The 12,031-nt window shown below is 39.2% G+C and overlaps 1 protein-coding gene across 2 annotated transcripts in view; it reads right to left on the reverse strand.

Moving 5' to 3' along the window:
- The window catches only part of CDH13 (cadherin 13), a 451,056-nt gene that overhangs the window by 11,050 nt on the left and 427,975 nt on the right, over nt 1-12,031 (reverse strand). Inside the window, exons 12-13 of one of the 2 annotated variants that reach the window (XM_027685001.1) lie at nt 10,096-10,329; nt 8,592-8,807 (exon numbers count right to left, since the gene is read on the reverse strand). In XM_027685001.1, the coding sequence (XP_027540802.1) occupies nt 8,592-8,807; nt 10,096-10,329 (450 nt within the window). Of the gene's footprint in view, nt 1-8,568; nt 8,808-10,095; nt 10,330-12,031 lie in introns of those variants that run through there. The other variant, XM_027685000.1, reaches the window with a different exon arrangement.

A 12,031-nucleotide genomic window follows, 5' to 3' on the forward strand; every position in this document is an offset into this window, starting at 1 on the left:
CTGATCTCAGAAAATGCTTTGGAATGTCCCAGGGACTCCAGGCCTACCTGCTGCAGCCTTAGCTTTCTCTGAACATAATTGTATATAGTGACTCAATTCCCTGCTTATTTTAAAGAAACAGGTCTAAATTGAGTAATTAAAAGCCTCTGAAAGATGTGTTTCTCCTGAGACCAAACTCAACCCCTATTACACAGACTGTGCTTCTACACTGCAGTTAAAACCTCATAAAAATTAAAGGCATTTAAGTTTCACGCTGACCCTCTGTACAGAATGAGCTTTATCCAAGATGCATTCATCCTTTAATTCCCATTAAAATATGAGACTTAATGCAGCTAGAGTTTGGAGTTCAGCTCATGCATGCTCCATTTCTTTCAATTACCCTTTCATCAGAAATATTATATTAATTTTGCATAATTAGAAGCCTGCATTACATCATGGACTTTATCGAAACCCCAGTAGTGCTGAAGAAGTAATGCAAAAATGAGAGAAGAGATCGGCACTGTGTTTCTGATTAGGCAGCTAATCAACACCCAGGTACTTCTTTCCTGGATTTACCATCTATAAAAGGTCATTAATTAGATACACAGTTATTAGTTTAGCCTTCAGGTAGAACTTAGAGAAATATAAATGATTTTCGTGTGCATCACTGGTTGATTAGTCACCTGTAGTTTTCAACACCAGAAGTTTTGCAGTGTTTGCACCATATGCCTTTAAATTATATTTCACCCCAAATCTCATTGAATTTGAAAGACTGAAAAAACTATTCCCAGATGGGAACTTTGGGGTTAGTTGTCAGCCAGAGCAGTAGGTGTGATTGTGGCTGGAGGAATTGGTGATCTCACTGGGCAGCAACACCCTGTGGAAAAGTTTATAAGGAGCTTTTACACTTTTATAAGGAACTCATTTACAGCAGTAAATGAGTTTATCCCGAAAATTTGCAGCTAATAATATATAATTTATTTTCCATTTAAATGAGAAGTGATTTCAAAGTTCTTAATGACAGGAAAAGCACTGCATTAGTGCTGTGTGTGTGAAACGAGCCTCTCATGACTGCACTCACAGCTCCAGTGGGCTCTCGTATATCAATGTCAATATTTAGCTCCAGGAACTAAAATGCTGGCACTTGCTGTGCAAGTGGCCAAAATTGGCAAGACAGTGGAGAACACATGCCAACCCAAACTAATCAGCCTGCACAGGGAAACGAGTTGCTGAGGCTGAAGCCATTTTCACCGGGTACCTGTTTGACACCAGCAGATGGTATTTCCAAGAGTGGCTCTCCCACTCCTAACTTATTTATTATAAGACTGTAGTGGCAGATCTGAAGCAGGGCTGATGTAACACAAAGTGCTCTTCTGGCTCCTGGCAATGGCCCTGCTCACTGCTGATCCTGGTTTCTGCTTCCCCTCCTCCTTGTTGAGTACCCACATACACACTATGGAACGAGCTGGTCCCAGGGAATGCAGAAAAGAAGCACCATCCAAGAGAAAAACTGTTCAGATGAAGTAAAATTCTAATTCTGCTTAGAAATTCAGAAGCTTGCTCTACCCAGCCCAGTGCACTGCTACATTTATCAAATAAAGCATCTTCTAATGAAATTCCTGTTCACCAGGGATATGAAGTATCTTACTGGGGGTGGGGGCATTTTCTAGGGTAGAGTCACTAAGATGTACTAGATGATTATTTTTTTAAAATTGATATGAATTTTAGTTAGATACTTTGCCACACCAATGTCATGTTCATGTAACCAATAGGGAATAAATGCTTCCTTCATTTTCCAGTTCCATCAAAACTAAACAATTGCAGAGGTGGCTGCCTGCAGCCTGGACCTGTATTTTCTTCTGCTCTAATCTGATAGATTTAGCTGAATGCTTGAAAATATTCAGCAAATGAAATGAATAAGTACAGGTGTGAAATAGCAGCATTGAACAAGTCTCCTGATTTTTCATATTTATGCTGAAAAATGAAATGCATCAAAATGTACCCGTGAGCCAACCTTTTAAAGGAGTGGGTAACTGCTCAGGCAGGCAGAGCTCATCTTCCACAGCAGCACAGCTTAAGTTCACCATCAGTTTTAAATAAGTAGAACATGAACATAAGTAGTCCAGACACATTCAGTTCTGTAGGTATAGGCTAATCCCAGCTTGAAATGCTAAAATAATCATCTGAAGAAATTCATTTTAAGTAAGAATAAAATAGAAAAAAAAAAGTGTGAGGAAAGTATCATGCTCAGAAGCCAGAGAAAAGGGAAAATCAAATGAGAAAACTGCCAGGTTTGGCTGTGTTGAGATCAACCTGCCTGCTTCAAAATTTGTGAAGAACTATTCATAAGCATGGCACTCACATAAGCACTAACTAATGACATATCCAAATTAAACAGATGGATGAAGTAAGGCTTTAAGATGCAGCCTGAAATGCTCCAAACATGAATGGCCCTTTAAAGGACTTTGTAAGTATAGAAGCAGCAAACCCAACATCAGCAAACCTTGAGGCACAAAAAAAATCTCCTCCATTTATCTTTAGTATCACATCTAAAACTAATAGCAAGCAATTGAGTTGTTTGGATGTTATAGAGTGGGGAAATATCCAAGGACAGGAACAGTGAAAAGAAACAAACACCCCATGGTGTACAGGGACCACTGATGACAGAAAAAATACTTAACTCGGTCATTTATTCAGTTCTAGTTTTTCAGTCATAGGCTGCTCCAGAACAATTCAATATTTATGTGCCTTTAAGAGGTTGTTCAGAAAAGAAATACGAAATATTATATCTCACCAGTAACTGTGGAGTACTGTTGAGAAAATGAAAACACAAAAATGTTCATTTGAATTCACAACACTAAATGGTCTATCAAACCAATCTCTTTAAATGTCCATTTCATGCCTACAGAATGACCACCAGGAACAATATTGCAGCTCTTAGGAAGGAGCTGTATTTGCTGGAAACATTGTTCTCTTTTGCACTCCAAACACACATCTTCTAAACTGTTGTATTTTTTTTCATGTCTGTACTTCTGGAACGTGTTTGGATGGTTTCAAATGTGTGCAAAATGCCATTTCCCACCTAATTGACTCAATAAAATGCAGTGTCATTAAGCACGTTTTAAATATGCTGGTGTACAATTGGGGGGTATTTCTATTTGTCATGTCTGTATGGGTGTATAAACGTCCTGTCTCCAATTATGGGCATCCATATGGACCTTCTGTGCCATTTCAAGCCCCATTAACTTTAGGTGGGCTCCCAAAGCCAAGTGCAAATGCATTGCAGGACTGACTAAACCTGCAGAGAAATCAGGAGAATGGACACAGCTCTGAGTTGAAAGCGAGATTCAAATCAAGGCTGGCTCAAATCAAACAAAATCCCTTAACCCCCAAACCATCTTTTCCTTACCAGAGTTTAATCAACCAAACTCGTTAAGGAGACCAATAACAACGGTGCTTTTCTCATACAGGCATTTGAAAAAGCCTCTATATCACTGATATTTAGCAGTAACAATAATAATGTTAATATGGATCAAAGCCTCTGTAACAGAGATAATAAGCATTAAGAGTAATAGTGGATATTGCTGCTGTTATATTGGTTTGGGGAGATGAGATTTATATCACTGGAACCCACTAAATATCAGTAACCCACAAATACTTGGGTAGTATAATTTACTGTTACTTTAAGTACCTACACGGTATCTGCTCTAACACAGAATGTAACTCAAATTACAGTAGTGCAAAAAAAACCCCACCCCAACAAACTACCTTGAACAGCAAAACTCTTCCCATCTCGGTAGTTTTTGAAATTCTAGCCAATACAGGTATCTTTTACTTCTCAAAAATGGGAAAATTTATCTTGCAAGCTTCCCTAGTCTTGCTAATTAAACCGATTTTTTTTTTTAAAGTAAATACCACTGTTCTGAAAAGTAGAAAGTTACAACCAAAACAAGAAAACAAAGATACAAACAAGAAGAAGTGTTGTTAGCAAATTCTTCTATGGGAATGGTTCCTCTGAAGGAACTGCATGGAATAGGAATGAACTTTTTCTTGGCAAAAGCCAAAATTCTACTGTAAAAACTAAATAGTAGTTGAGCCCTGACAACAATATACTACCTGATTGTCTAAAAGTAAGGCAAGAAACTCCCAATAAAGGCTGAAAACTGTGAATCTGCAGATAAGAAATCTGCACCTGTAATGGAAAGAGCAATGACCTTAAAGGTCTTTTCCATTTGAAACCTGCTATGATTTGTCTTAGTCTGGTGCCATTCAGGAATTCATTGTTTCAGTCTCAGCCATTTGATGTTCCTGCACAAATAACATGGGATATACAAGAGATACAAATGCTGCTGTTGCTTTGAAAAATGAACTAGGGGAAGGATAACACTGCAGCATTAACTCTGGCTGTCCAGGCTCATGTAAATTCAAACCCACAGGTTAATATAATTCAAATTTTTTTTTGATAATGGTTTAATAACAAATATATAATTTTTCAAGGAGAAAGAAAAAGGTGTTTTTTCTCTATTGACCCTGTAGCTGCATTCCTCAAATTAGAAAAACGTTATGGTGAGGGACAGCAGGCATTAAATAGGAAAAGTTTGTGGAAATTAATAGGAAATTAAATTCAAAGGTATCTCTAAGGCTCCTTTGCAATCACAGCACCGACATCTGTGTGAGTCTCTGTTTTTCAACACACCTGAGGCCTTTCACCCTCAGTTTAACAAATTAATTCCAATGGAGAGACCTCCAGCTTATTTAATTTCTTCATGGAAGTTTTTCCCCCCCAGTCTCACACATTACTTTCTGTTCAGAATAGTGGAATACTTTACTTGAGTAAGTTCAAGCCAACTCACAGCTCTATATTCCACTATGAACAGAAAGAAGTGTCTTACCAATGGTTCACAGTCAACTAAGATACAAAATTGTGGGTTTTTTTCAGCATGAATTGTTTGAAGTCCAGTCTTTTTCTAACAAGGAATTTTAAGTAAAATGTTACTTTGGTCATTCTTTTAGTCCCTTCATTCCACACGCTGGAATCTAACTTGGTCTTTTATGTTGTTAGAATAGAAAAGGAAATATGAAATGCAATTATCATTCAATGATTATGCAATTAAGTGAAATAGTTATTATAAAATCAAAGGTCCAGAATTCAAATACTCTTTTAAATAATAACAATATAAATGATTTGTAATTTATCTAAAGCTTATTCCGCCAACTTAGAGTGGTTCTTTCTCAGTCTCTCCCAAGGCCAGCGGCAGTTTTTGTTGCTGACTTTGTTATGACAATATATACAACTCTGGTTTTATCTTAATCTTTTACTATTTAGCTTGTTTTATTTTCCCCTTATCTCCATCCCTCATCCTTCTGGAATGTCTTAGTTGTTCTCCTACTAAAAATGATCAGGAGCCTTTCAGAGGGAACCTGTTCATAATTCTGGTGGCGTTGAGCACATGACTTTGGATACATTAATTCTGATCAGAGCTATTTGAGCTGTGTCAGTTGAAACCATGAGATCACTGAGCCAATACAGCACTAAAGGACAGCATGAACAACCTCAGACCCAGCACCAGAGATGCTGCATGACACACTTCCTCTTTTCCCCACTCTTTCTCGTCTTAAAGTAACCCATTTCCACAGTCCTTCTCCCTGACGAGGAACCCAGACCTATTTTTTTATCTGTTGTTTTTCTTCAATCTGAATTAATAAATTCTAAATTATATCTGAACATTTTGGTCCTGTCTTATCACTAATAATGGTGAGGAAAAGCTGACAGAGCACAAGATGCTGCTACATCAGGTCTCATCTTAAACACAGTGTCTGCATTAATGGCAGGTGACACTGAATATTCTTCCCAATATTTGTTAGCCTTAATTACTGTAACTTTGAAAAGTCCTCCACCTGTCCACTATACATATTTCCACTGATTCCCAGCAGTAGTTAGTCAGGTTAAGTACAAACTATACAAAAATGCTCCTTTTTTCAATCCAATCTATATTCACCATCTTTCAATCCCACCAAGCACTTTACTGTTTTGATATGGAAAACCAGCAATCTGTCCAGATACTTTGGCATCTTATATTTTCTATTTCTGGCTGACAAGGACTCCTAAATTTTTCTTGTTCCAAGTATCTCTACCTTTCCAAGGGCTCCTGGGCAACCCTGCAGGCTGTATCCCATTATCCCTCAATATACTGAACACAGTAGGGTATCCACAGAATAGGAGGAACTGCTGGTTTGTGCATGTATTACAGTTTTAATCAGGCTCTTCACTTCTGTGCTCAGACACTCCAGAAATCTGCCACATCTGAACTTCTTTCATGATTTAGGAAGGAGGCACATATTCTAAGTATAGATAATAATTGCACCATTTAAATGATAATACCGAGATGTTTTCTAGAGGGAAGATATTCATGCAGGGCACTTCTCCCATGAACAGCTCTTTCACAGGGCTATCTATCCTCACACCAGATGTCAGATACAAAAAGAAATACTTTGGCATGAATAAAAAAGTTCATTTGACTGAAGGATTTACCTCCCAGGAACAAGAGCCTCATAAAACATCAACATTGGGAGCAAAGTGAGCCACGTAAGGGCTTTTGCTAAAATTAAACCCATAACTTGCCACTAGAAATGGGACGTTTCATCTGTTCAATAAGCACTAAAGTTCTCTTTGTTTTTATGGCATCGTAATCTTTGATTACTCTGATAAATATTTGGACTATACAAAAACATTGCAATGGAACTAATCACAGTTATAAAAAAACAAAACCAACAACAAAGTGTGTGGAAATGAATTGGGAATGCAATGACACCAGCACATTTTAGAGAAGTTCAAACACAGAACCACATTATTTTAAGTGGCTCCCAGCCTCGTTCTTTTATTCCAGGTAGTCATTTACACCTGAGGAAAATGGTTGTGAAAGTTGTAATGCTTACTGCCTTTGCATAGGAAGCAGTTCCAGAGATGGAATACCAGCCATGGAATACCCTTTCAGATGCCAGGGGCTGCATTCTGCCTATAGTTGAGCCAGAGAAATCTATAGTCAAAAAGAGCAACTCAAGAAGTGCTTTCCAGTACCTAGAACTGGTTTTATAATTCAATAGAAGGAAAATGATCACCTATAAAAACCCCATGGAAATAGCAACTTTCTAAAGCAAAAAGCTTTTCTCTACCTCATTATATTCTGATATTCAGATGCATTCATGTAAATAAAGTTCCAGTGCAAATCACATCGGATAAGAAAGTAATTCCAGTAGTGAAAGTCACGCCCAGTGTAGCACCAGCAACATTTATGAAGTGGTGACAGGAATATATTCGAATCAATGGGCTGCACATTTCCCTCACTGGTGCAATAGTGTCACGTCCTGTCAAATATTTTTAACATATTACTTCTAACAGCTGAAGTTTCCCTTTGGTTCCAGCAGACTGAACCCAGAGCAGCTGAACCAAAGGCAGTGCAGATACTTCAGATGTCACTGATTGAAAGTAAGAACATGAATTTGCACTTAGCATTTATACAGTCCTTTTCATCTTCAAAGAGCAGTACAAACATTAGACAGCACCAGCTCCCTCCCAACGACCTTTGTGCCAACCTTTTGGGATAAAAGCAGTACACAATAAGAAAAAAATGGACCAGATGTGTAATCAAGAATACACCAAGCTCAGATGTGTAAATCTTCTCTGCCTTGTGGTAAATTCTATCTCATGGAGAATGTAAGGCCTTTCCCCATGGCTCAGGTATCAAGTCATCATATAATGAGCTTCAGTCACATGAGATGAGCATAATGTCCTTGAATAACAGATTTGTTATTACAGTTATAGGAAACAGCTATACTTTTTTAATAGGTAAGGCAAAAATCAAAAATTTGCTGGCAGCTGTCACATGACAAGCCAGGGACACCCCCAGGTTAGATGGTGGGATTCCACAGCTTTGAATTCCTACTCTTGAGTCATTCTGGGATTATTTTTTACTTCTTCCTATTCAAATTAGGAATTCTGTAAATCTCTTTTGTGACTCTTTCTTAGAAGCAGCAGAAGCTTCTTTTGCCTGTCAGTTCTCTCTGCCCCCCAGCCCAGATTGGCAATTTGATTTTCAGTTCTGGGTGGTTCGAAGCCCAGAATCACCAATAAGTTCCTCATGTTCCAGTCCCTTGCACACTTTATGCAGAGGAATAAATTGGAGCAGACAGTCCTCATTTTCCTGGTGACCCAGAACAGCTTTTGTTACATGAACACCTTTAATCTCCTGTTTCTGGGTTTGAATTGAATTCAAGTGGGGAGAGATGAAAGCAAGTGTCTCACAAATCTGCTGCTACAGCTGGTACTTCTCAGTTTATCATATGCTGGTTCTAATTCTCTTTGATTCTTCTTAAAATTATTGCTTCTATTTCTTAATTTGACAATCAGGCACTCGTTGCTATTTTTTGACTATGGAAAAAACCCTCCCCCACACCTTTCTTACAGCTATTCCTTCAGGGAAAAAGAACCCAAACTTACTGCACTGTGATATCAGTGAAGGAATTTAACTTCTCCCTCAGTAGGTTTTCTTATGGAGAGCACAAATGAGCAGATTAACAACACTTCATTACTTACAGTTCAGCAAAAGACTTACAAAGTAAACTGAGGAGTGACAGGAGGATGAGGGTCAGGCTGATGTGAAGGGCATCGGTGGCACTGCAGTCCATTTTGGATTTCTTGCAGGTACACACTTGTAATTTCAGTTCTGTGTTGTTAGTCAGAGGGGGTTTTCCAGAATCTGTCACTGAGATTGGGATGTTGTAATTGGCCTTTTTCAGGTTTTGAAGCAGGATGACCTGGGCGTGAGTATCTGCAAAGGATGAGGTGAGAATTAACCAAATGCTGGTTTTTTGGAAGGGAAGAGGAATCTGCAAACAATATCAGACATGCCAAAGTCAGTCATGGAAATTAAGCAGAAAATGACAACACTCTAAAAGAAAGGTAAAAGAATTGAATTGGAGGTAAGAAGAGGCAGTGTAGCTAATTGCAATTTTAATCCAAACCCCACCAAAAGGAAAAACTTCAGAGAGCCCCTTTTGTTTAATACATTATTTGGTCTGCAAATTATTGGCAAAAGTTGCCTGTGAAAACTAATACACAAATGAAATGCTAAGGCATGTCACCCTCAGAGCAAGAAGAAGGAAGAATATATTTACTTGCCTAAGGTAAAAAAACCCTTCTTGTAAGGAAATACAGGCAAAGCTGTTGAAACACTCCCTCACTTTTCCTGAACAGTCAGTGAAGGGAAGTAAAACCCCTTCAAATCCACAGATCTGATCCACCTGAGCAACAGAGGGTTATAACAGCTCCTGGTACCCAGGTGAGGGTGCAAACTCACCCAGGTGGGTGTGCTAACTCTTTTAGGGGTGGAACAGAGTGGTGGTTTGATGTTCGGAGAACTGCAGAAAAAAAATAAAATAAAAGTGTTCCTGCACTTTGTCCTGCAGGCGGGGACAGACATCACATCCAGTTTTTTGTAAGACATGAAATGAACTAAAATGCTGGAGAGTAGCAGAGACAAATAATACATTCTAGAAAAAAAATAGGAATGATCTACCTTAAAAAGAAATGTTGTACTTTGTGCCCACAACTTGCCATACAAATCTTCTGCAACTGCATAGTGTGTGCTGTGACCCTCTTGTGAATCATGTAAGTCCCAGTGCACTGGGGTATTTTATTTGTGGAGAGGTCAAATACTTAAAATTAGGAAGTTTTTCAGTTATAAAGTTAAAGTCAATGCAAAACTTCCACGCTGTCCTGTAGCAAGGCCTTGTGCACCTCATGCAAGCAAATTCCATGCCCTGAAATATCTTTACAAAACTGCAAGTCATTAGTAGCCTCTCTTTACTGCAAAGCTAAAAGAGGCAACTTCAGTCAACATATTAAGAAGAGGAAAAACTTTCAGGTCTCAGAATTATGATGTTCCATGGGCAGCTGGTCCCAGCAAACCCAGCACAGTGTAAAGCAGCAGCAATGGGTCCATCCTGTAAGACTTTCCCACAAAACTGCTCCAGAATTCACAAAGTGCCTCAGGATGAGTACAGTGAGATGTAGAGGTGGGAGGACTAAATGCACAATAATAAAAGTAATAGACTTACTGTTAAGCTTGTTGATTCTCCACAATTTTTCTGGGCCAGATTGCTTGCTCAGTTCAAATTTAAAAGGGTCTGTGTTGGGATGAAGGTCTTTGTCTGATGCTCCAAGTACCACTACCCTGAGATCTTTTGCATCGTCACAAACTTTTGCCAGTGTTGGATAAAGGGACGGGACGTTGTCATTGACATCCTCCAAGGTGATGTGTAAAGTTCCTGTCCCCGTAGCTGGAGGATTACCTATTTAAAAAAACCAAACATTTATTTATTAAATCATACTTCTTTCATAACTCTTGCTCTTATTTGCACCTGCGTGCTTGCAAAGGGAAATAATTTTTATAGTTCTTACCTCTTTTATATGAAAATGATTGCTTAAAAAAACCTGATGAGTCACTCTTGTAAATTCACTGCTGTATTTTCAGAATGCAGCCTGTCTGATTCTCTACAGTATGGAAAATTATTCTATGGAAACCTCTGGGAGAGGAATATTTTGAAGTTAAAATGAGAATAGGACATGAATAGATATCTGGAACAGAATCTGTTCATCAGCACATACTGAGAGAAACATAGTGGGAAACATCCCCTAGACAGCACAGTATTAGAGGAACCAAGAATAAGACAAGTAAGAGGAAAAATGACAGCAGAGAGGAATCAGGTTGTGTGGTGGGTGCCCAGAAGCAGAACAGGAGCAGATCATTCCCCAACAACCCTTAGGGCCACATTTAGTTATGTCAGCAGAAGTGAAACCTGTCAACAAGCAAGCCAGGGATGGTTTATTTACCCAGGGCCACCCTGTGTTAGCAGCAGTTTCCAGCTTTCTCCAATTATCTGCCAGCTCCAGAGGTGAGAGTGCTGTTTGCTCACCGTGGTACCACTACAAGGCTCAGTGCCAAGGCTGTGACTGACAAACCAGCCATGGCACCAGGAGTGTTTGGGGGGCAGAGTGTGCCCCTGGGAGCCGGGCTGAGAGCAGCCCCTCATCTCCCAGGGTCACAGAGGAGCCGACGGGAGCGAACGACTTTCAGTCACTACAGATGTGCCGTGGCTGGGCCAGTAACCCGCTGCTTTCAGCCTAAAGCTCAACAGCTACTTTCAGATCCCTTTGCCACCCCATGTTAATCATCTCAAAGTTTTCTAAATTCACATTACATCCTTCACTGCACTTCACAATGTCTCATTTGAAACGCTGCATTCGCGGACTGTTTGTTATCCTCGTTTTTCCAGTTTGGTACCCAGGAACTGTGATCTCTGCACTTCCCTTGGCTACAAACTCTTCACAGGTAGAATGGATTCAAGAGGTTGCACTTAACCTGTAAAGCACCAGAGCAGTGTGTCACAGTTTCCAGTTGAGCCCTGGAAGAGGTTTCACTTTAGCATAATTACCCTGCCCAGAGCAGCCCAATAAACTCTGGAGTCATTGCTGTGCTGGGAGTGCATCCTAAGGGAGAAGTAAATACCCTGTGGTCTGGATCTGATAAACTGCTAACTGAGCAGAATGCAATTAGTCCTTTCAATAACAAATGTTACTAATGGTGACACTTCATCTGTTTCATGCACACATAAATGCATCACAAAGGCTGAATGTTCATAGTTCTCCAGCTTTGCCCTCCCTTCTCATCTCGCACTTTGTCATCAGAAGGGTTAGGGTTGAGTTCTTTTTAATGAAAAAGAAACTATTTTTCACTTTTTATTGGACTAATTGAATTTGCAGAAAGACTCCAACATATTTTTGTTCTTGATATATTATTAAGTAAAGTCACACGGCAGAATGGATGAAAAGACAGTCGAGTATTTGAAATATGATCATAAAAGCCAGCCTTTCATGCACTTAATTAAACTGCTGTCTTTAATTTTGAATGCATTATTTCCACACTGGACTGATAATGTCTTATGCACTGCCCTTCTTATCTTTCTGTGAAGTCAGTAATATTAAAATCTGCCT

The sequence above is a fragment of the Neopelma chrysocephalum genome, unplaced genomic scaffold, assembly GCF_003984885.1.
Source record: "Neopelma chrysocephalum unplaced genomic scaffold, ASM398488v2 Primary Assembly neopelma1_68, whole genome shotgun sequence".
Taxonomy (NCBI): Eukaryota; Metazoa; Chordata; class Aves; order Passeriformes; family Pipridae; genus Neopelma; species Neopelma chrysocephalum.